General features: G+C 54.1%; 1 protein-coding gene across 9 annotated transcripts in view; it reads left to right on the top strand.

The window, feature by feature from the left end:
- rreb1b (ras responsive element binding protein 1b) overlaps positions 1-24,200 on the top strand; it is a 41,267-nt gene that overhangs the window by 12,820 nt on the left and 4,247 nt on the right. For 5 of the 9 annotated variants that reach the window (XM_023841223.2, XM_072711344.1, XM_072711349.1 and 2 more), the window contains exons 2-10: positions 4,953-5,072; positions 9,519-9,694; positions 11,115-11,204; positions 12,141-12,304; positions 16,016-16,160; positions 16,253-16,386; positions 18,512-18,701; positions 18,891-21,459; positions 23,813-23,977. In XM_023841223.2, the coding sequence (XP_023696991.2) occupies positions 4,953-5,072; positions 9,519-9,694; positions 11,115-11,204; positions 12,141-12,304; positions 16,016-16,160; positions 16,253-16,386; positions 18,512-18,701; positions 18,891-21,459; positions 23,813-23,977 (3,753 nt within the window). Of the gene's footprint in view, positions 1-931; positions 2,977-3,011; positions 3,897-4,952; positions 5,073-9,518; positions 9,695-11,114; positions 11,205-12,140; positions 12,305-16,015; positions 16,161-16,252; positions 16,387-18,511; positions 18,702-18,890; positions 21,460-23,812; positions 23,978-24,200 lie in introns of those variants that run through there. The other 4 variants (XM_072711348.1, XM_072711347.1, XM_072711346.1 and 1 more) reach the window with 4 other exon arrangements.

Genomic DNA, 24,200 nt, shown 5'->3' with positions numbered 1-24,200 from the left:
TCCTAGTGGGGGGTGGGGTTGGCAACAGTAACCTGTCCCATCCAAGATAAGCCCCACCTCCTAATTGGACAGTCTTAGCAGTCTCTAATCTGATAATCTCGGCCCCATCTGTCTTCCCGGCCTCTCCATCTCCCCGTTCCTCATTCCAGCCCCAGCAGGGTTTGCTTGCACCTCTTTTTGTCCTCCTTCCATCATTCTTCTACCCTTGGGTGTCTCTCGAAGCCGATTGCCTGGCCTGTACTGGTAGGTACACCCCCCCCCCCCCACACCATTAGTTGTCATTTTCTGTAGGACCTACAGGCGTTCTTGGCCTTCTTGTTTTGCCTGCTGGTCAGGGGGCAGGAGCAATTAAGAGATCCCCCCCCCCCCCGTCATCCATTCCCTAGACACGCCCCTTGTGATGTCATCAGGCTGGAGGGACACCACAAACACTTCCGAAGGCTACCTTCTGCCTTCTTGTCCGCTTTATTTTGGTTTCTTTATTTTGAGGTGAGCTGCTTCCTCCCAGCCTGGAGACCCCGCCCCCCCCCCCCCCCCCCCCACCAGAGCTGAAAATGTTTCTTGGGGCCTGCTGGCTGGTTCCGTGGAGGGCAGTGTGCTCTGTGCTCAGCTTCAGATTTACTGTCAGAGGCTGATTGTTGGAGCTTCATTTCCAGTCTGTTGGAGAACAAATAGGGCCATCACTGGGGTGCGGGGGGGGGGGGGGGGGGAGGCGTCCCTTTTGATGTGCGAGGCAGGAGCTGGCAGGAAGTGTCGGTTTACAGCCTTATAGGCGGACCACCCCCTCCCCCACCCCCTGGTACCTGTTCACACCCTGGAGCCAAGAGACTCAGCATGTTTAAAAACCCCTCCCGATGATCCCCCTGCAGGGTCACTGCCCGTCCAAACCCCCCCCCCCCCCCCCACAACCTGATTAGCTCCCCCACCAGTCTCAGGCAGAGAGGGAAAAACCAAAAGAAAGCCTCCCTCGGCTCCTGTAATAATTTGCTGCTTAAGTACAGACACAGTGAGCTGTGCTCTGATTGGCTGTTTCAGAGGTTGATGAAAGGTCCCGTGCTCACCGCATGCACGCTCACCAGGCCCCAGTGTACGGGACAAGCCTTTCAAGGCAGCTCACTCTGGAGGCCCAGTCCTGCCAGCTTATTGGTCAGATCACCAGTGCGTGCGTTTCTCTTAGCAAGGAGAGATGGGTCTGGAAGGCTTCTCACTGAATTCTGCAGAGAGTGGTGTGTGTGTGTATGTGTGTGTGTGTGTGAGAAAGAGAGAGAGATGTCCTCCACAATGTAATATAAATTTGTTATTTTGATGTTGTGGGAACCATTTTTTCAGTCTCCACAAGGACCAAACATCTCCACAATGTAGTAGAACCTGTTACTTTTTAGCTTATGGGGACATTTTTCATGTCCACACAATATAAACCTCAGTTTTATAAACCTTGCTGACTGTAGTCAAAAAACTAAAAATACCAAAAGTCTTGTATTTTGTTTGGTTTCTTATAGTTAAGGTTAGGGCTGGGTAAGAGTTAGGGTTATCATAATTAGGAATGGGGCTATGCCTGTAGAAATGAATGGAGAATTCCCACAATGACAGGAACATATGAACTATGTGTGTGTTTGTAGGATTGGTAGGTATGGCATGGTCTGCCATTTTCAGTTCTGTGTGGTGTATTTGTGGGATCTAGGGTCCTGCTGTGTGTGTACGTGTGTCTCTCATAACAGCCATCACAGATCTTTAACCGTATTTGGTCCTGACGTGTAGCGCAGCGTCCCCTTGAGGCAATCCGACCCCCCACGTGGATGCCCCGCCGCACTCTGATGGGAATACGCCATCCCGCCGTTACTCGTGAAACTCCTCCTGCGGGATGTGGCTCAAAGAAAACAAGTCCCGTCACGGCCGCGCCGGCGGCCCGGTGCGGCTCATAGTTGCCCAACGTCACGGGTGGGTGGGTGGCCCCTTGCAGATCCGGGACCCGTGTTGTGCAATATGTCAGAAGGTTGGGGATGAGGCTCGTGGAGAAGGGGTGGGTGTGCAGTGCAGGAGATGGCACGATGGGAGGGGGGATGATGGCAGACTGGAGGGAGATGGCCTGTGCGGATCTCTGGCAGCCAGGGGCCGTATGCCAGCCAGGGCAGATGTGAAAATGTGTCAACCTCAGTCATTAATCTGCTATTTTTCCCTAAAGGTAAACAAACGTCAGGTGGATCAGCCGTGTCACGCAAGTACGAAGAAGTCATCAGTCACTCCTCATGAATTATTCAGCTCGTCCTTTCAGGCCCAGCTGGGTGGCCCCGCCCCATGTGACTTTTTCTCAGGCGTGTTGACGCGAGGCTGTGTGCCGGGAGCGTCTGCGCCCTCACCCTGACTGCCCTCCCTATTCGGGATGTTGTTTGGGTTTCCCGCTCTGGAGAAGGTCAGCAGCTGTGATGTGAGCAGCCACAGGCATAGCGCCCCCTACAGGGCCCTTGATCCCTCGTGATTGTCTTGTTAAACTTGTGTTTAGCACCCATTTTAAAACCCCCGGTTCTCGTTTGCAGTATCTGCCTCTCCTTCCTCCCTGAAAATGGCAGTTGAATTTCTCACCAGTCCAGCGGCGGCGAACAATGAGACAAGCCCCTCCCCCCCATCTTTAATCTGCAAGCGACACACTGTCCCATATGGCGAAGGCCGTCTGAGATAAAGTCTGCGACCTTCAGTTGAGCAGTTAGAGGTTTGAGTTTGTGCGCCTTTAGCTGAGCTCTGACATGTTACACCCGTCTGACAGGAACGTTAGTGGGAGTGGGTGGGGTGAGTATCTCTTGCAAGCAGGACCTCGATCTCCAGGAGGGCGGCGTGAACAGGGCGTGACTCCCAGAGGCCTGTGGCGGATGCGCGGCGTTGCCATGGTGGCCAGGCATCGGCGTGGCGATGCCGAGGCTCACCAGCTATGCTGAGAGACGGGTTCCTCCATCCGGCGGTCCTGGGAAAGTCACAGCTTTGGTGAGGCGGGTGCTATCTGCCTCCCTGCGGGTTATGGCCTGTGGCGGGGGGCAGAGTCAGGTCAGATGTAGAGGTGGGGGGTGCGATCCTGCAGAACTGGGGTCACATGACTCCTTCACAACCTTCACAGCCAAGCGTGAGGTCTTGTTGGGGGGGGCAAGCAGCCCGTCCCACAACAGGTTGACAGTGTGGTCATGTATGGCCTCAAACAGTCTTGCCACCCTCCCCTCATCTTTGTATTCTAAGCGGTACAGCAACTATCTGTTCCAGTAGTCTCATCCTCTTTTTTTTAGTGAAGCTGTATTTACTGAATATGTGTTTTAAAATATCAGAAACGAATCAAGTGACAGAGCTGGAAGCAGTTTCTGTGTGTGGGGGTTGGGGGGGGGGCAGTGATGTTTTGGCAGCGTGGTGCACTCTGTTGGAGGGAGGGAGGTGCGAGGGCTCGGCGGCCGTTCCGGGATGGGGGCCTGCAGGCAGCTCGTCACGGGAATGTCCTGGTACCAGCCGCATTCCTCACCCCCCCGCCCCGCCCCGGTAAACGTGAGACCACACAGCTGCTCGTGCCTGTCCTACCCTGCAGAACCTGCTTCCCTCGCTCGCACCCCCTCCCCCACACGGGGCCGTCTGTTTGTTTTTGACAGGGAAAGGATCTCTGACATGCACCGTCCTGCCTCTCCCTCTCCTCTGTCTCTACTCCCTCTCCTCTCTTTCTCCATTCATTTCCGTTTCTCTCTGCTCTTTCTCTGTTTCTGGGACCCCCCCCCCTTCTACCCCTGCCTGGCTCTCTATCTGTGGAGACACCCAGAGCTGTGACAGATAGAGCAGGAACTCTGGTCCCCACCCCACTTCTGAGGTCTCCTTCCCATCCATGTACTTTTGTCCCCCACGCTGGCTGGGGTGGAGATGGAGTGGTCCCTGTAAGTAAGATGATCTCTCGCTATCTACTGGCTCTGAAGGGATGGGGGGCTGGGCTGTCTGGCGCCCCCTTCTGTTCGCCTTTCTCCATGGTGCCCATCCAGAGAGTTTTATCACGCGCGCTATTGGTGCTGTATTTAACAGTCTGCTCTTAGTGTTGCCGTGGCTGGTTCTTGTGCGTGTGGTTTGTGTGTTTGCCCCCCCCCCCACCCCATTCTGCCCTGTCTCTCCAACCCCGCCTGGGTGCTGTTTCTGGGCAGCCTGTCTGCTGAGGATGGGCTGACTGCCTCTGCATTCCACCCCTCCCCCCCCTTCAGGAGGAAGTGGACTGGCCTGGAGAGAAGTTTCCTGTGGGATTGTGCACGGGAAGTGACAATTAGCGGGGGGAGTGCGGCCTGCATCTTTCTCTCTCTCTCTCTCTCTCTCTTCCTCCCCCCCCCACAGTCATTACATTGCGCCCTGCCTCCCCCGACCCTCCTTGTCGTATCTGTCTGATGGCGCTCTTGCCAGCTGCCGTATCAAACAAGCTGCTGTTTGAGCGACAGAAATGGCAGCAGATGGAGTCTGAGGGTGCTGCGTCCATGCCCCTAACCCCCCCATATCCCCGAGTCAGCCCCCCCGCCAGCAAGCCTGGCTCAGCTACACTCCTCCCAATGTGAACGGTGGTACTGTGGGGGCTGGCCACAGGGCTGGAAGCTGGTAGTGGTGTAGGAGCAGGGGCTGATGGGTAATAGATTCCCTTCCAGCTGATAGTTGCCGCGGATGGAAACGCAAGATGTGGTCATTCTGTAGCTTATTGTCATAATTTCGGTGAGATGGGTCACCGGACAATCCGTCTGTTTGTTTTGTGGTCCTTGCAGCTTGTGGGTTCACGTTTCGCATTTGTTAATTGCTCTGTTTTTTCTGTTTTTAAGTTATTCATTAGCCATAAATAGATCCTGAATGCATAAGTTCTGGTAAACTCCAGCATTACCCTGTGTGTTCTTTAGTCCATTTCTGCATCCAATCACCAAGACAGGCTCTCATCCACCCCTATCTCCCTCTCCATCCAATCGCAGAGATGGAGAACGAGGATGCGCGGCTGGGAGTCGGGGTCGCTGTGCCGCTGAGCATGGAGCCAGGCCCATCAGGAGATGAGGATGAAAGTGGGTCCGAGCGGCAGGAGGAGGAGCATGCAGGTGAGCCAGCGAGAGGCTGACCAACCAATCATAAACTCCCCCAGCAAACAGTCCGTCCACTTCACCTTCCATACACCCCCCGCCCCGCCATTCTCTTTCCATAATCATCCCTCAGTTGTCAGCCAGTGGTTTTTATTCATCCATCCATCCATCCATCCATTATCTCCCGCTTATCCGAGGTCGGGTAAGCAGTCTCAGCAGGGAATCCCAGACTTCCCTCTCCCTGGCCACTTTATCCAGCTCCTCTGGGGGAATCCCGAGGCGTTCCCAGGCCAGCCGAGAGACATAGTCCCTCCAGCGTGTCCTGGGTCTTCCCCGGGGCCTCCACCCAGTGGGACATGCCCAGAACACCTCACCAGGGAGGCGTCCAAGAGGCATCCTAATCAGATGCCCGAGCCACCTCATCTGACTCCTCTCAATGCGGAGGAGCAGCAGCTCTACTCTGAGTCCCTCCTGAATGACCAAGCTCCTTACCCTATCTCTAAGGGAGAGCCCAGCCACCCTGCGGAGGAAACTCATTTTGGCCGCTTGCACTTGCGATCTCATTCTTTCGGTCATTACCCACAGCTCGTGACCATACGTGAGGGTAGGAACGTAGATCGACTGGTAAATCGAGAGCTTCGCCTTTTGGCTCAGCTCCTCCTTTACCATGACAGACCGATGCAGCGCCCGCATCACTGTCGGTCTCCCGCTCCATCATCCCCCCACTCGTGAACAAGACCCAGAGATACTTAAACTCCTCCACTTGGGGAAGGACCCCATCCCCGACCCGGAGAGAGCATTCTACCCTTTTCCGGCTGAGGACCATGGTCTCGGATTTGGAGGTGCTGATTCTCATCCCAGCCGCTTCACAGAGACCTAATCCTGAGGTCACCAAACCGGACACCCTCAACGCCCTGGCTGCGCCTAGAAATTCTGTCCATAAAAACTATGAGCAGAATCGGTGACAAAGGGCAGCCCTGACGGAGTCCAACCCTCACCGGAAACAAATCCGACTTATTGCCGCCCATGCAGACCAGACTCTGGCACCGGTCATATAGGGACCGAACAGCCCTTAAAAGGAAGCCCGGCACCCCATACTCCCGGAGCACCCCCCACAGGACTCTCCGAGGGACACGGTCGAATGCCTTCTCCAAGTCCACAAAACACATGTAGACTGGTTGGGCAAACTCCCATGAACCCTCCAGAACCCTGCGGAGAGTATAGAGCTGGTCCACTGTTCCACGGCCGGGGCGAAAACCACACTGCTCCTCCTGAATCCGAGGTTCGACAATCCGGCGGACCCTCCTCTCCAGAACCCCCAAATAGACCTTACCAGGGAGGCTGAGGAGTGTGATCCCCCTATAGTTGGAGCACACCCTCTGGTCCCCCTTCTTAAAGAGGGGGACCACCACCCCGGTCTGCCAGTCCAGAGGCACTGCCCCCAATGTCCACACGATGCTGCAGATGCGTGTCAACCAGGACAGCCCCACAGCATCCAGAGCCTTAAGGAACTCTGGGCGGATCTCATCTACCCCCGGGGCTCGGCCACCGAGGAGCTTTTTAACCACCTCAGTGACCTCTGCCCCCGAGATAGGGGAGTCCACACCCAAGTCCCCATACTCTGCTTCCACATTGGAAGGCGTGTCGGTGGGATTGAGGAGGTCTTCGAAGTACTCCTTCCACCGACCCAAAACGTCCTGGGTTGAGGTCAGCAGCACCCCATCCCCACCATAAACAGTGTTGATGTTGCACCGCTTTCTCGCCCGGAGCCGCCGGATGGTGGACCAAAATCGCCTCGAAACCGTCCGGAAGTCGTTTTCCATGGCCTCCCCAAACTCCTTTCAAACCCGAGTTTTTACCTCAGCGACCGCCGAAGCTGCATCCCGCTTAGCCTGCCGGTACCTGTCAGCTGCCTTTGGAGTCCCACAGGCTAAAAAGGCCCGATAGGACTCCTTCTTCAGCTTGACGGCATCCCTCATCACTGGTGTCCACCAGTGGGTTCGCGGATTGCCGCCGCGACAGGCACCGACCACCTTACGGCCACAGCTCCGGTCAGCTGCCTCCACAATGGAGGCGCGGAACATGGCCCATTCGGACTCAATGTCCCCCGCCTCCCCCGGGACATGGGAGAAGTTCTGCCGGAGGTAGGAGTTGAAATTCCTCCTGAAAGGGGATTCCGCCAGATGTTCCCAGCAGACCCGCACTATACGCTTGGGCCTGCCAGGCCTGGCCGGCTTCCTACCCCACCAGCGGAGCCAACCCACCACCAGGTAGTGATCAGTTGACAGCTCCGCCCCTCTCTTCACCCGAGTGTCCAAGACATGCGGCCGCAAGTCCGATGACACGACTACAAAGTCGATCATCGATCTGTGGCCTAGGGTGTCCTGGTGCCAAGTGCACATATGAACACCCTTATGCCTGAACATGGTGTTCATTATGGACAATCCGTGACAAGCACAGAAGTCCAACAACAGAACACCACTCGGGTTCAGATCGGGGGGGCCGTTCCTCCCAATCACGCCACTCCAGGTCTCACTGTCATTGCCCACGTGAGCATTGAAGCAGAACAAGAGAGTCCCCAGAATGAGTGCTCTCCAACACCCCTTCCAGGGACTCTAAAAAGGGTGGGTACTCTGAACTGCCGCTCGGCGCATAAGCGCAAACAACAGTCAGAACCCGTCCCCCCACCCGAAGGCGAAGGGAGGCTACCCTCTCGTCCACTGCGGTAAACCCCAATGTACAGGCACCCAGCCAGGGGGCAATAAGTACGCCCACTCCAGCTCGGCGCCTCTCCCCGTGAGCAACTCCAGAGTGGAAGAGGGTCCAACCCCATTCGAGGAGACTGGTTCCAGAGCCCAAGCTGTGAGGTGAGCCCGAATATATCTAGCCGGAACTTCACAACCTCGCGCACCAGCTCAGACTCTTTCCCCATCAGAGATGTGACATTCCATGTCCCTAGAGCTAGCTTCTGCAGCCGAAGATCGGACCGCCAAGGTCCCCGCCTTTGGCCACTGCCCAGCTCACAACGCACCCGACCCCTATGGCCCCTCCTATGGGTGGTGAGCCCATTGGAGGGGGAACCCACGTGCCTTGTTCGGGCTGTGCCCGACCAGGCCCCATGGGTATAGGCCTGGCCACCAGGCGCTCGCCATTGAGCCCCACCCCCAGGCCTGGCTCCAGGGGGGGGGCCCGGTGACCCGCGTCCGGGCAAGGGAAAACGTGTTTCCATATTGTTTTTCTTCATAAGGGGTCTTTTGAGCCGCACTTCGTCTGGTTCCTCACCCAGGACCTGTTTGCCTTGGGTGACCCTACCGGGCATAAAGCCCCGAGCAACTTAGCTCCTGGGATCACTGGAACACGCAAACCCCTCCACCACGATAAGGTGTCGGCTCCAGGAGGGGTGGTTTTTATTCAGTTTAATATATTTTTAACAGTGTCGTTCATTACATTAATTACTGCCTTATGGGTTTTCAGTGTTCTTTTTCATAGTTATGAGACCCCCCCCCCCCCCCCCCCCCCCACTTGATGATCCCTAAAAGACGACTCTGTGTGGACGGTGCCCCTGCACCCTCCCCCCCCCCTCCACTTCAGTACCCTACTGTCTGGGACAGAGGTGCCATTGTAACACCACAGGCTGTTCACAGCTGTTCACAGGCTGCCCCCACCCCCCCACGCACTGTTCTGGCCTACAGCAGCAGCACCGCCTGAGACAGGGCAGTGTATTATAACACTCAGGCAGAATGAGGAGGACAGGGGCTCCCCACATACCCAAGGGAGGAAGGGGGGACGGAGGCAGCCTCACAGCTCTGCTCGTCATCACCACCAACACATACAAAGCATAATGCTGGGTTTGGGCACTACAGGGTCACAGACAGTCATACAGGATGGTTTTGGCCAAAATGAGCACAGCCTCCCACCCCTCCCCGTCAGGTACAGCATTGGGGTTGGCCTCCAGGTACGCGCCATTTGACTCCACCTGTTTTGGCCCACTTAATCTATAAATACACCATGGCTGGCAGGGAATCGAGCCTGGGTGCTAGTAATGCAGTGAACGAGGAAGTAAGGAATCAGAGAAGCAAGGGATGAGGAGTGAGGGAGGGAGTGAGGGATCAGAAGCAAGGGATGAGGAATGAAGGATGGAGTGAACAAGGGAGTGAGGAATCAGAAAAGCAAGGGATGAGGAGTGAAGGATGGAATGAATGAGGGAGTGAGGGATCAGAGAAGCAAGGGATGAGGAGTGAGGAATGTAATGAACGAGGGAGCAAGGAATGGAGTGAACAAGGGATGGAGGGAATGAAGGATCAGAGAAATGAGGGATGGAGTAAAATAGGGAGGCTGCTGCAGCTTGCCAATATGCACTGATAGGAACATGCACACAGCCCCTGTGGGTCTCTTACTAAACCCTCCCCTCGGGGTGGACCATGAGCAGGGCCTCTTAGGAAGATGGCCTGTTGGTGTTGGCAGGAGGTGACAGCGAGGAGGCTGAGCGCTCCCCGGCTGGGGGAGGTGGGGAAGAGACGCCCCCTGTCAATCCCACAACACCGACCGCTGCCCAGATCAACGGGAACTCCACCTCCAACACGCCCACCAAGACGCCCGTCAAGTTGCCGGCCCCGAACCGCATGCCAAGGCGGACCCAGGTAAGGTTACCGTAGCCTGTGGGAGCCCCCTAAAGGCCCATGAAGCTGGTACCCCTGGGCACGACTTCCGGATGGATCCCTGTCCAGCTGGGGGAGTGTGGGGGGGTCGGAGAGCCGCTAACGAGCAGCAGCATATGGCCATCTCAATCCCCCTTTGTGTGCACTGATGCCCCCCAATTCAAGTGTGAGATTTTTTGTCGTACGGTGCAAACAGGTGTCCTCTCCTTACCCCCTCCTGGGTCATGTGACCCCCACCCCTCCCCCAGTGACACTGATAAGTGTATTTCCATACATAGATGGCTCTGGCAGTGGCAGGGAGAGCCTTCCTGTGTAATTTGGTCACCCCTCTCACCATGAGGCCCGTTTTAGCATGCCTGGTTCTAAACTGGGGGGGGAGCATCACATGCCCTCCTCCAGCCCCAGAACCTGCCGGTTTCCAGGCCCATTTCTCAAGGGGGGGGGGGCAGGGAGGACAGGGCAGGGCTCAGCCGGGTCATTAAACAGACATGTTAATACGAGCCGCGTTGTCCCTGATCTGTAATGCGGCGCCGGGGAGCCCTTATGGTGCCCTCAGGGCCTGAGTCGCTAGATTATTACCCCTGCGAGAGCCTGGGGGCTCTTTGTGGTGTTTAGAGCACACTAGAAGAAGGGGGAGTAGGCCAATTCCCAAGAAAACGATGAGGTGGCTACCCACAGCCCATAGGAGTGAGGGTTAGTCACAGAGCAGACGGCTGTGACTGTGTGTGTGTGGGTTATGTTTATATTACATTGTGGGGACCATTTTTCTGTGAATGCAATCAAAAAACGAAAAATGACTAAAGTCTTGTATTTTGTTTTGTTTCTTATGATTAGGGTCAGGGCTGGGTAGGGGTTAAGGTCGTCATGCTGGGATTAGAGTTTTCCCCATAGAAATGATTGGAGAGTCTCCATAAAGATATAATTACAAACCTGTGTGTGTGTGTGTGTGTGTGTGTGTGTGTGTGTGTGCGTGCGCCTCGGCAGCATGGGGGCTTGTCAGAGTCCATCATACTAGGATCAGAGGCCTATAGGGTCAGAGGTCTATAAGGACTGTGCTTTATAGGGTCAGAGGGTTGATAGAAATATTGTTTATAAGGGTCAGAGGACTATAGGGACTGTGGTCTATAGGGTCAGATTGTGGTCTGTACAAAATTTAAGGCACTGATACTTTAATTATACAGTGTCCCTAAACAAACCTCCGGAGTAAAGGTGATTGAGTGTAATTTGATGAAATTGAATGAGGTGGAGCGTTCAGGATTGAAGATACATGCATCCCTATACCGGCTTGGTAGGGGGCGGTATAGGAGCAGATCCAGCTGGCACATGAGGGTTCTTTAACCGCTTGCCTTTGAATACCTGAGACCTGGGATCATTTTACCTCATGGTGCTCACTGTGTTGCAGGATGCCAGGGATGAGATCTCATCCTTCATCTGCCCCTTATGCGACAAGAACTGTGTCACGCAGCACCAGCTGACCATGCACATCCGACAGGTAGGTGGCCAGGACCCAGCAAGGCTCTCGCCGAGCCAGGGGGGCTCACCGTGTGCCTGGATACCTGCCTGACATGAACACACGCGCGGGCCTCTGTCATATACATACACACACACATATACACATGCGCTCACTGTCGCCCCCTTCAGTCGTGTGTAACTGCTTCATTCCATACTTTAGGGTACCGGGTGGGGGGAGTTGGGGGCTGGCTGATGGTTTACACTGAGACCCTCACTCTGAACCCGTAGCAGTGTACAGATAACAGTTCACGAACCTGCCGCATGCAGGACAGGTAACACTGGCAGTCCTCTCTGTGACTGTGCCGTTAGCCAGCTGATAATGAGCAGTTATCATCCGTTTTGACTCGATTACACTCCAGTTTATTTAGTACACAGATCTGCCCAAAACACAGAATCACGTGGCTGCTTCTGAACACATGCAGAATCACACAGGCACAGTCACTGCTCAGCTGAGCATTCGAATGGCGGAGACGCCTGATCTGTGATATTTTGAACATGGTGTGATTGTTGGTGTGAAACCTGGTGCTTCCACCATCTCAGCTACTTTCCTCTGACTTTCACACGCTACCGTATCTTGAAGTTACAGAGAATTCTGAGTTGAACACAAACCATCCAGTCCCGGGAAATTCTGTGGCTGAAAACACCTTGCTTATTACAGAGGTCAGAGGTGAATGATTCATTCAAGCTGGGAAGTACACATGCGCAGCAAGAGCAGCTTAGTATAATAGTGAGGTATAGAAAGGCAACTCATCAACCCTTAAGGTGGTTCTAGGGATTGAAGGGTGCCTGATCTGGTACTGTGTAGGGGTACGTAATTAAATGGCCACTGAGTGAATGTTAGTGACCCACACACATACACACAGCAAGATGTCTCCATGTGTCTATAAACCTTCACACTTCTCCGCCACCCCCCCAGCACAATTCGGACAGCGGGGCCACGGACCACTCGTGCAGCATCTGCGGAAAGTCGCTGAGTTCGGCCAGCTCCCTGGACCGGCACATGCTGGTACACAGCGGCGAGAGGCCCTACAAGTGCTCCGTGTGCGGACAGACCTTCACCACCAATGGCAACATGCACAGGTACTTGGCGGGCCGCCGAGCATGAGGAGCGTATATCTGAATCAAGATGGATTAATTAGCCTGTTCGTTAACCACAAAGAGGACGTGAATAAAAGAATTACCAACCTCTGCCGTCAGAGGATCATTTCCTGGCCACAACAGGAAGTGATGCACTTTGATGCTATAGGTTGTTAGCGCCTCGAAATAGAGGATGAGCAGCGTGTTTGTGTTTATGTGCATCTGTTATTTTTTTTTATCTTTGTATTTTGACACCAGGGTGCTATCTTTAAACGTGAACGCCCACTGTTTCCATGCCGACCACCCCCGTTCACCCGGAGATGACGGTGGCGGGGCATTGTGGGAGCGTCGTGATGCCCCCGCGATCGAGCCCCAACACGTCCATGGCGCTCGCAGGAAGCTGCTACTTGTTAATTAGCCGCGCTTTGCATGTTTCTTAAGTCTCCATCAAAAGCTGATTTCTCCACTCGGGCCTGGACGTCATGTTCAGACCCGCCGCGGGAAGGGGGAGCGCTCTGGCGGAGTGTACGGCTCCCGTGCCTCGCTCTGTTTTTCGGGCTCGTGTTCGCCTCGGGCGGTGCTGTCACACCGTGATGAATTGGCCGTCAGGAATGCACCTGTGGGAGGAGACTGGGCGTGATGGGACTGGTTCTGCACCAGCCCGGACGCCGTAACGGTATCATGACTTGGCAGCGGTGTGCTGTGCGAACAGCCCTTATTGGTTGAGATTGTATTTTTTTTATTATTGTTTTCTTGCCCAATCTGTTTATGGGTGATGCGATTCCAGTAAAAGGAGATAGAGAAACGCCTTCACCTCCATGGAAAGATGCTTCAGATGACATCAAGAAGCAATTTTATTATATGATTAGTTTTATCCATTGGCAGCCAACAGGGCAGCGTATAGGTTAAGGTTTATGGTTGTTGATTTGAGAGCAGTGGTGGGCCCTGCTTTGCACCCTTACTGGCAAAATGGAGCCGCTAAGCTCCACCATGGCACTGGGGAAGTGATTTGCATTGGGGGGGGGGACATGTTCGTGCCAGGATGTGGGTGGGGCAGGTTGATAGTCGAGGAGGCAGGAAGCCCATGGAAGTCGTTTGTTTATCCCCACGACATGGTGCGCAGAGCCACCGCCGTTGCCACGCGGTAACCAAGGAGAGGAGATGGGAGTTTGGCCGAGGGCAGGGGACAGGGGGCGACAGGCCGCAGTTGGCATCCGTCACGGAGCCGCTGCCGAGCCAGATCGCCTGGGGAGGCAGGTGGAGGGTGCTCGGGAGAGATAAATGCAGGGTGGGGTCATGTGGGCTGGAGGATGGGTGGGAAACCGGGGGTGGGGGGGGGGGGTTACAGGCGGTGTCTGGGGGGGAGGGGTCGCCGGGGACTTTTAGGTGGAGCTCCGCAACAGGCGCTGATAGCCTGCTGTTTCCTACTCTCCCCAAAACCCATGGGCAGACCAGTTTGGGCAGTGGTGGACTGCTGGAGCGGAGTGGGGGTGGCTAAGATGGTGGGTGGGGCCCCAGCCGCTCACTGTCACACTCGAAACCTCTTCCTTTTCGGGAGACAGACAGCTGTCTCTGCCCCCCCCCCCCACCACCACCATCACCACCACCCATGTGGTTTTGGGGTGTGAAGATGTGTGGGGGGGTAACTGTCTGTCTCCCCATCTCTCCCTCTCTGCTGGTTTTCTTTGTGCCTATTGCGGGAGGGGGGGGGGCAGTTCGTTCCCAAACATGTGTGACCGCGTAGACCTCTGGTCATGACAGTCGCTGGACCAGTGGGCGACAGCTGCAGGCCCGGCAAGCTGCCTGCATCCATGCTCACCCTCCCACACAGTTGCCAATTTGTGGTCGCCAGCTAACCCAGGGAGGAGACAGGGTCTGTCTGATTGTTGTTCATTAAGTGGAGTCGCCTTTTGGATGCAATGTGAAGGAAGTCCGCGTGACCGTTTTACAGCAGGTCTGAGTGCAGTCACTCAGGATCATGACCGCTTTAATAACCTTCAAGCTGCTGCTTTGGGAGATGTAGGGAAACCTGCCTGAGGGCATGGGCTGTTTTGGCGTGAGGTGAGTAACCCAGCAGTAAAAAAGAAAAGCTTGCTGAATTTAGAGGTAAATTAACTGCCCGCGTAAGGGTGTTTCGTCACCAATTCACGCCCAATGATCCCCTTCTTCCTCTCACACGCTGGAAAAGCGAGGATCCATCACTCCGGCAGCAGTGTTTTGGATTAGCGAGGTGTGCCAGGTCACCGCTGTGACATTTAGTGGCATTGTTTGTGGGAAGTGTCAGGTTACAGCCGGTTGGAGTTATGGGGGAGGAATAGGGACACAGCATAGCAGTAGACCAGCGTTTAGGTTAGTATGGGAAGGTGGGGGGGGGGGGTACTTTATGTGCTCCCTGAGAGCACATGCTTTGGCCCTGGGGGTTTTTTCGAGGTGATGTATCTGTGAGCACACCCCTCCCCCCCATTTTGAGCCCTAGTCAGTCCAGGTCACTCCACATGTCACTCCCATAGCAGAGACAGACGGTCTCTCCTGCGGTTGGCCGGGTTTGCCGGATCGCAGCACGCTGACATCTTGCAGGGCGGGAGTAAGGCCGGGGTCCTCGTAGAGAGGCGGGGCCATCAGGGCTGCACACGGGCGACCGGCACTCTGCCTGCCCTCGCGTGACAAGTAACCTTCAGCTGTGGACTGCTGACTCTCTGACTGTCCTCACACATGCTGGGAAACACCCGAAAATCCCGAGCGAGTGCTCTACCACGTATGCTCAGGGGCACACACGGCTTGCACTTCCAGAAAGACCAGTTTGTTCCCCTTTAGGGTGATGGGGGGGCAACGTGTCCCAGCGTGTTACCGTGGAGATGTGCTCTTTTTGTTTCTTTTAATCTCCCATCTCACTGCATGTGACCTTTAACCAGAGAGAGACAGGGGGGGGTAGTGGAGAGGCAGGGGAGAGACGAAACTGGCAAATCTGTATGGCTGGAGGGTCACATGGTCGGGTCACATGGTGTAGCCATGGTAAAGTGACGTCACCTCGGCATATCATATGGCTGCCTCTTTTCCTCCCTTCTCATGTGTCACAGAGCAAAGCGTTGGGAGTGTGACCACATACACACACACACACACACACACACACACACACAGGTTTGTAATTATATCTTTGTGGGGACTCTTCATTCATTTCTGTGGGGAAAACTCTAATCAGAACATGATGACCTTAACCCCTACCCAGCCCTAACCTTAACCATAAGTAATAAGATGTTTGGTATTTTTAGTTTTGGTCCCCACAATGTAATATACACCTAATCCACACACACACATACACAGACCTTGGAGTAAACCCAGGGTCAGAACATTGTGCACGTCCCCTGCCACCTTCCGTTCTCTCATTCTGATGTTTGGGGGTGCCTTGTCCTTGCAACAGTCGTCTAAGCGCATGCACTCCCGCCCCATCACCCAGCCCAAGGCCCCCGGCTCACTGACGCCTCTCAGAGGCTGGCTGGCCACTCATGGCGTGTGTTTGCTCCATGTTTTTCTCCTGTCATGAATCCAATTAAATTTAGCACAGAGTACCAAGGTCACATGACCAGGGCCCACAGTGGTCAGGGGTGTGTGGGCTCCACCTGCGCGGAGGGGGCTTGTGACGGAGCAGGCCACCGCCCCCCCCCAATTTAAAGGGATTCACCTGCTTGGTTTTAAGGAGGGCATGTATCTCCACAGGCACATGAAGATCCACGACAAAGACCCCAGCACGGGCCTGAACACAAGCCCCCCCTCCCCCACCAAGCGACGAAGGCCTTCTGCCAAGAGGAAGCCCAGCCTAGGTGACGAGGGTGAGCGCACGGACGAGCCCCTGCATAAAAAGGTACCCCCCCGCCCCTCAGGCCATGCCGCCCCCTCATTCCCAGGCTACCCCCTACCCTCCCTTTATCTTAACGCCACCACACCTGTCCCCAGGGTTCCGAGGAGAGCCAGGCGGGTGAGCGGGGCAAAGGCGGGGAGCTACAGCCCTGTCCCATCTGCTTCAAGAGCTTTTTGTGCAAATACGGCCTGGAGACGCACATGGAGACGCACCCTGACAGCACGCTCAGGTACGCCGGCCGGCACCACCCCACCCCCGCCCTGTGACGGCATACCGTGCACCCCGCCCCCAGCTGCAGAAGCCAATTCGCCATCCAAAGCCTCCAAGTCAGCTGACTCGTAATGCCTGCGGTGCCGGTCCATGTGTGTCTCACGGAGTCCCTGTCGGGTTGGGCCAGTCCATCTTAGAATGGAGGATGCTTTGCATCATGGGGTCTCACTCAGGCTTCCTTTTGGGAAGAGCATAAGCCTGGGTGGCGTCAACCGATACAGAACCCGACCTGATGACCCTAGGGACCAGTGCGCGTCCTGCTGGCGGCACTGATCCCATGACGGGTGTAGCGTGAGACGAGCCATGAAGAATGCGTGCTCCGGGCTCAGCCACGCAGCATGTGGGTGGGGTTGCTCCCCGCCGTTGCCTGGAGACCCCGCCGGCATCCCATAGAGGTATGCTTCAGCCAGCGGGAGCTATAATTTAATATATCCCAGCATGGCCAAGTGCTGCCACATACCAGCCCCGGGAGTTGGGGGGTTGGGGGGTGGGGGGGGGGGGGTGGTGGAGGATTCGGCCCCCATGGCCGAAACCTTCAGCCTTAGTGGGAATTCTGCACTGAAAAGTCCTGCAGGTTAACGGGAAAATGCCAGGGAGCAAAGCTGCTGCCGTGTATGAGAATGTGGAGGGACTTTCCCCACTGACTGTGTGAACTGCTGAATGGGGGGGGGGGTCAAGCAGGCTATGGCACTAGGGGGGCTGAAAGAGAAGTAGAGTAAATAGGAGAGAGTGAGTGAACCTTGGGATTGGGAAGCTGGTAAGATTGGAAAATGATTTCAGCAGCAGGGGGTGCCACCTCACCACTGTTGAATATTTGAACACTGGAGTAGGAGTGAAATCCTGGGGGCAGAGAATGCCACCCAGTAAGCATTTCTCTGGGCCCCCATTTGATTGTCTTACACTTAAATGTGCATGTAACAGTCAAAACTTGTTTCCATTGAAAGTGCTGTTTATCATTCACATCAACGGCGGGTATGTTAGGAGCTTCCATCACAGTATGCAGCATCAGGACCTGGGCTGTTAATGGACACTTAAGTGGGGTTGGGGAGGGGGGTGAGCTGGTTAATTAGATGTGACAGGAGTAGCCGAGGCACACTAATCTCTGGATGATGCATTCTGGGAGGCCTGCATACACACATACATACACGTATGTAAACACGCACATGCACATTTACATATGGTTGGGCTGTTTGTAACGGGGAGCAGTGATGTCTTTCCGGTGCTGAGTATGTTGGCCCGTCTGGGTTCTGTCCATTGAGGAGTTGGAGTTCCGCGTTCTTCTGGTTGGGAGGTAAACCCAGGGATGGAGAGGGATGAGGGGCAGCGATTAGGCTCCCTAGCACCACCAAGCCGCTGGTAGCCGGGTGTCAGCGGAGATAAAGGAGATTAGAGGTGCAGACGCCTTCCAGAAACCCTCCTAGGCAGTGCCAGGCGATAACGGCCCCACTACAGGTCACAGACAGCGCCTGCCTGCCACATCATAATCACATGGGGGTACCCCCCCCCCTTCCATGTCTCCATCTATGCAGAAACTATGGGGGGTGGTTTGGCAGGTTAGGACACTGTGCCTATGAGCGGAAGGTTTTCGGTTCAAATCAAATGACCGGCAGAAGGAGCTCAGTGTTGGGCGCCTCAGTTGCTCCAGGGACTGTCTGACGCTGCTTCAAAATGAACATCGTTTTAGATAAAAGTGTCTGCTAAAGAAATAAAATGTTAATGTACAGACGATTCTTTGCCATGATCCTTTGGCTCCAAAGGGAAAGATAGAGATTAAAATGCACTTTAATGACCCCAGGGGGAAATTCTGGTGCATACAGCAGCAGGAATGCAGTGCACAGAAGAACATACATATAGTGCCAAAATGACAAGCTGCAAAGGCGGTACACACAGTGCAAACAAGTAAACATAGTGCAGACAGATTTAAAGAGTATTATGTGCACTTAATGAAAAGATTCCATGGGACTTTTATTGCAAGCATGCAATTACTCATTTACTCAGTGGGGCAGATTGCTGTCATAACTACAGTGACCCTGCAACGAGACCCTGGAGTCAGGCGCTATAATCCCCCTTTTGTCCCCTCCTAGGTGTGAGGTGTGCTGCATCACTTTCCGCACTCACCGAGGTCTGCTGCGTCATAACACCGTCGTTCACAAGCAGCTTCCCACCGACCCTGCCGGACGCCCCTTCATCCAGAATAATCCCTCCATCCCACTGGGTTTCAGTGACCTGGCCTTCATTGACTTCTCCTGCAGGAAATTCCCGCACATTGCCCAGGTGTGTGCCGGTCACAGTCGGATCAGTTCTGGCATGGATCTACACGTTACTGATAGCAGATATTAGTTTATGGGGGTTGGGGGGCTTGTCCACAGGAATATCGATGTTTAGTGTTGAATAAAAGCTTCTTATGTGGCATGAAATTGGTTATTGTCAGGCGAATTTAAGTGAAAGCTGTCTGCTCGCCAGGTTTGGTGTGAGACCAACCTCCGCCGGTCTACCAGCAAGTTCCATCGCTTTGTGTGTGAAACCTGCAACAGGGCCTTCCCCCTTCAGTCCGCCCTCAATCTGCACTTGGCCATTCACGAGGTTGAACATTGTGATTCAAAGGAAGCCCCACCCAGTCCTCGCAGTGAAACGCCACCAACTGCCAAGAAGGCCGGCTTCATGGAGTCACTGGGCCTGCAGCACATTTCCCAGATGAAGCCAGATCAGACGGATGAGGAGGCCCAGCAAGCCGTGCTGGATAGCATACGGGTCATCCGCGTGGAGCCGACGATGCCCAGCCTACCTCAGGAGCCCAGTGGCATTGCCCTTCCCCTGCCGGACCCGTCGTCACTCCAGGGCCTCTCCCAGGTGAGCGCCCTGAGCTTCCTTTCACTGCAGCCCTTCCAGAAGGGCTTCATTGTGCAGCCTGACAGCAGCGTGGTGGTCAGGCCCATCAGCAACGAGAACGGCGTTGAACTGGCTGATATTCAGCAGATCCTGAAGATGGCCTCCTCGGCGCCCAACCAGATCACCCTACCACCGCTCTCCAAAGCCCCGAGCAACTCCACGCAGACCAGCTGCAAGCAGATGCCTTCGCTCAAGCCAAAGCCACTGGTGGTCCCACGCACCAGCCTGGCCACTTCCACTCCGCCCCCACTCATGAACGCCCAACAGGCCTCTCCATGCTGCATCAGCCCCAGCTTGCCGCCCCCCACTAACCAGCTGCTCCAGACACTGGGGGAGTCCTCTTCCTCCTCATCTTCTCCCACCAGCGGCTACGACTGCACCCAAGAAAGAAGCGGAGAGAAGACCCAGCTCAACATGGATGCCTTGACACCCATGGAGGCAGGCAACCAGATAATGGTGTCTGAGTTGAAGGGGGTAGGTGGCAGGAAGCCGGGGCGCAAGGAAGCTTTTCCCTGCCGCTTCTGTGACCAGGTCTTTACCTCCACCAGTGTCCTGCAGGCCCACATGCGCTTCCACATGGGTGCATCGCCCTATCAGTGCCGGATCTGTGACTACGCCGCCCCCGACAAAGCCACTCTTATTCGGCACCTGCGCACGCACAGCGGCGAGCGGCCCTATGCCTGCCGCATCTGCCGTTATGCCTTCACTGTCAAGGCTAACTGTGAGCGGCACCTGCGCAAGAAGCACATGAAGAACACGCGTAAGGAGATAGAGAAGAATATTGAGTATGTGTCCGGCGACTCCCCGGACTCCATTGGTGGCGAGACGCTCTGTGGCTACTGCGGCGAGGACCTGAAGAGCTACCGGGCACTGCAGATCCACCTGCGCACGCACGGTGGCTGCCAACGCAAGCCATTCGAGTGCCGGCGGTGTGGGGCAGCCTTTCTGGCTAAGAGGAACTGCATCCACCACCTGCTGAAACAGCATCCCGAGGTACAGGAGCGAGAGATCGAGGAGCACATCTCCACTCTACTCCTCGATTCTCCTACCGCCCCATCGCCGGCTGCCCTCCCTCAGAACAGGCAGTTCCCTCAGCCAATCAAGGTAGAAGAGATCGGTTTCTATGCTGGCGACCCAGACCAGCCACTGGACTTTTCAAGTAAGGGTCGAGGAGGTACCATGGTGGGTCCTTGTGGGACGAAGCAGGAGGGGCTCCACCCGCCTCTGCCTGCCCCTTATGATACTTTCTTGGAACCTATTGACCTCTCCATCCCTAAGAATCCCGAGAAGAAGTTGAGAAGAGACATTACTGGTATGCCGCCTACTGGACCCCCATTGGAGATCAAGAGAGAGGAGCTGTCTCCTGGCACCAACCATGTCCGACCCCAGGATAAAGCCCTGGGTGAGAAACCTCGTCAATTTGGGCCATACCAGGTATCCCTCGTGCCCCCTCATACCAACGGACCTCTCAATGCCAGTCGCCCATTGAGGCTCAAGCCCTTGCTTCCCAAGCCATTCTCAGCTCCTACGTCCTCTAAGGAACTCCCTCCACTGGCTTCCATAGCACAGATCATCTCCTCTGTGTCCGTCGCTCCTGCTCTGCTGAAGAGGGAGAGTGCTCCCAGCAGCCCTGGAGGTGGGCCAGAACTGGTGCCAGAGAAGGGCACTGGGCTCCAAAAAAATCCAGAGCCACCCAGTAAGCAACAGGCCGAGGGAGAAGGTGGTGCCAGTAATGACTCCGTAGATGAATCCTCCCCAGAAATCTCCAAGAAGAGAGGCAAAGCAAGGCCCAGTGATGGCAGTGGCGACCATCACACCACAGAACCTGGCGACATCGATCTGGAGTCCAGCGGAGAGTTTGCCAGCGTCGAGAAGATCCTGGCCACCACCAACGCCAACAAGTTCAGTCCATATCTGCAGCCCGATGCAGCAACAGCAGAGGCCCCCTTGAAGGATGAGGCAAAGAGGCCTTCCACCAGTGAGGACGAGAAGGACAGCCAGGACGACAAGCAGCGGCCACGGCCTCAGACCAAGGGCAAGAAGAATGCGTACTCCAACTCCCTACAGAAGATGACCTGTTCCTACTGCCCACGTGTTTTCCCTTGGGCAAGCTCCCTCCAGAGACACATGCTCACACACACAGGTGAGTTATCCACTCCTACAAAGCACAGTGTCTGGCCCAATCCCAAACCGGTCCCTACACACTCCGCCTCACCACTCCGCCTTCGTTTGCGCGTTCCCGAGACCCGTCGCCATGTTGAAGTGTGTCTCAAAGCAGCAAGGGCTAAGGGGGAGTGGTCGATTATGCCCTCCTTTAGCGAGTCGGCAACGATGGTGGCTCGCGCGATTTCACTACCACTTCCATATCCCATAATTCCTAGCGTACAGGAAACAGAACAGCGCGATAATTTAATAATTGGATTCTAACAGCACAGTGAAATACACATAGAAAGTCTATGTTACATGTTATAATTCATCGCTGCAGAAAAAAAATTAGGAAAGCAGTTATTTATAACTGGTCAGTACAGGTAGATTTTATCGTGATCCGATTACGAGAGATTTTGTGTACTTTTCAAACTAGAAACCACACGAAGAAACATTTGTACGCAAACTCGATCAACATCACACCAGCAATAACAATTTATGTTTCATATTTGCCTGTTTTTTCCTCTACATATCTGGATCTGGTATTTGGTACAGAAGTAATGTTTTATGCATGTAAACTAAGTTAGCTATGGTAGAAATTGTACAATCGTCAATATGACACATGTACATACTTAAAATTGCTCAGTGCAATAAGACGACGTAGCCGTCGTCTTCTCGCATTAGATAAACTGTGCTTTTTTAAAATAACTGATATGTCATTAAAGAAAATACAATACAGCTTCTTGATGGATCCATTTCGTCAAATCACTACGTAATGCATTTACTCTTTCCGGTAATGAAGACTGTAAAAAGGCGCTGCGAGGGCAAGTCTGTCTCAAATCTTTCTTGTGACAATTTCCTTCAGTTTAAGTGTATAGGGCGTGTTGTGAGGGTGACTCGGCGGGAGTGTGACTCGAAATGAAGGCGGAGTGTCGAGGGTATAGTTTGGGATTGGGCCTCTGATACCCATCTACGTTTCCTGTCCATCACGCAAATGCTCATCTCTGTTGAAATTTGCTTTTAGGTTATACACCAAAATAGTAGAAGCAACATTTTTTTCCTAACTAAATTTGTAATCGTAAAAGGATCATGTTTCAGCCCTGATTTTTCAACTCTGTTACAAAAAAGGAGAAAAGATGACAACCTTGTCTTGTGATCACTTGAAACAGGAAGTGTGAAAAGGCTTTGAGGCCGGGCAGAAGGGTTTCTCGGTCTCCCGAGAATGTAAGTTGTGCTTGCGGTGCCCTAACGGTCGACAAATAACCCTGGTTGCTGCAGTTGTTTTTGTCTTATATTTAAATTTCTCTGCTTGAGTAGCACAAGATGTGCAATTTGTTCTCTGGTGGTTTTGAAGATGGAATCCAAGGTCAAAAATCACCTTTCGACTCAACCCATGACCATACACTGTCTGGATTATTAATATAGCACCTCTTATGTTTACTCTGTTTTGAGAGTGATGGTGGCTGTTTGGAATCTCAGAAATGTCCACAAATGGTTACATTGTTTAATTTTTTTTTGGAGGAGGGCATCTCCATGCCTTTTACCCAGGATTGTCAACAGCGCAAAGCAGTGAAAACTTGTGCTGGTATTCTCAAGTATTGCGTGCACATTAAGAATGCTGGGATGGAAAGAAAACAGTAGGTTTATTTTTATACTCGCACCAGACCACAGTGCGTGTGTGTATGTTGTGTTTGTATGCTACTGATCCAGTGGAGCTGGCAGCAATCACTGCGATTGTTTGGTAAAAGGCGTGCACAGGAAATGACATATGGGGGAATGGACTTTACCCTCTGGCTTGCTCCGGGCCTCACTCAGGTGCTGAGGAATGGCGGTGGGCGGGACATATAGCGCCAGTGGCGGAAGCGTGGCAGGAAATATGAATGGCAGCAGCCACGGAAGGCATGTAGCTTGATGGATTAGGGTAGCACAACAGAGATGGGCTTTTGGTGGTTAGGACAGTTCCTCGTTTACGGAAGTGAAAGTGACATAGCATCTCGTTTACCAGTACCGTCCTTCAGGGCTGTCATTTCCCTCCCAGACCTGTTCTTGATACTTTTTCATGCATTGTTCTGTGTCGTGTTTGTCTGGTCCTGCCACCTCTAGTTTTTTCGACCCAGCTCTTCTACAATCTGATTGATTATCGCTTTGGACCAATAATTTTTTTTGTTCTCCCCTGAGAACGATTTTTGTGCAAGTAAAACTCCCATGAGCCAAAGTATATTCTTGCTCCATTTTATTGCCATTTATATTTTAATACATGGAGCTTATCCAGAGACTCTATGCCTGATGTCTGGACCAGTGAACTTGTAGTGGGAGATGAATAGAAGCATCTCATTGGCTCACACTCGCAGGTCAGAAGCCATTCCCCTGTCCTGAATGCGACGCCCTGTTCTCCACCAAGTCCAATTGTGAGCGGCACCTGCTCCGCAAGCACGGTGTAGCCAACCGGGCGCAGACGCAGCACAATGGCACCGCGTCCAAGCCCAAGGCATGCGAGGGCTCGCCAGAGAGTGCAGGTATGACCACCCACTGAATGCACCCCCTCCCCACCCAGAAGGGCTCGTCTTTGTGCCTCTTGTTGTGAAAATGACCGTTGGCATGCTGATTCACACTCATTAGGTAACCTGCTGGGCTAGCTCCATGCTAGGTCTCACTCTTCTCTGCTGCCTTCTAGAGGGCATTTATCACCACTGGAACAATCAACATACCTGTTTTACAGTTTTAACAATAAATTATAAA

Source organism: Paramormyrops kingsleyae, chromosome 4, assembly GCF_048594095.1.
Source record: "Paramormyrops kingsleyae isolate MSU_618 chromosome 4, PKINGS_0.4, whole genome shotgun sequence".
In the NCBI taxonomy this organism is placed as follows: domain Eukaryota; kingdom Metazoa; phylum Chordata; class Actinopteri; order Osteoglossiformes; family Mormyridae; genus Paramormyrops; species Paramormyrops kingsleyae.
Note: the sequence above shows the minus strand (reverse complement) of the source record. Positions and strands in the feature narration are given on the sequence as shown.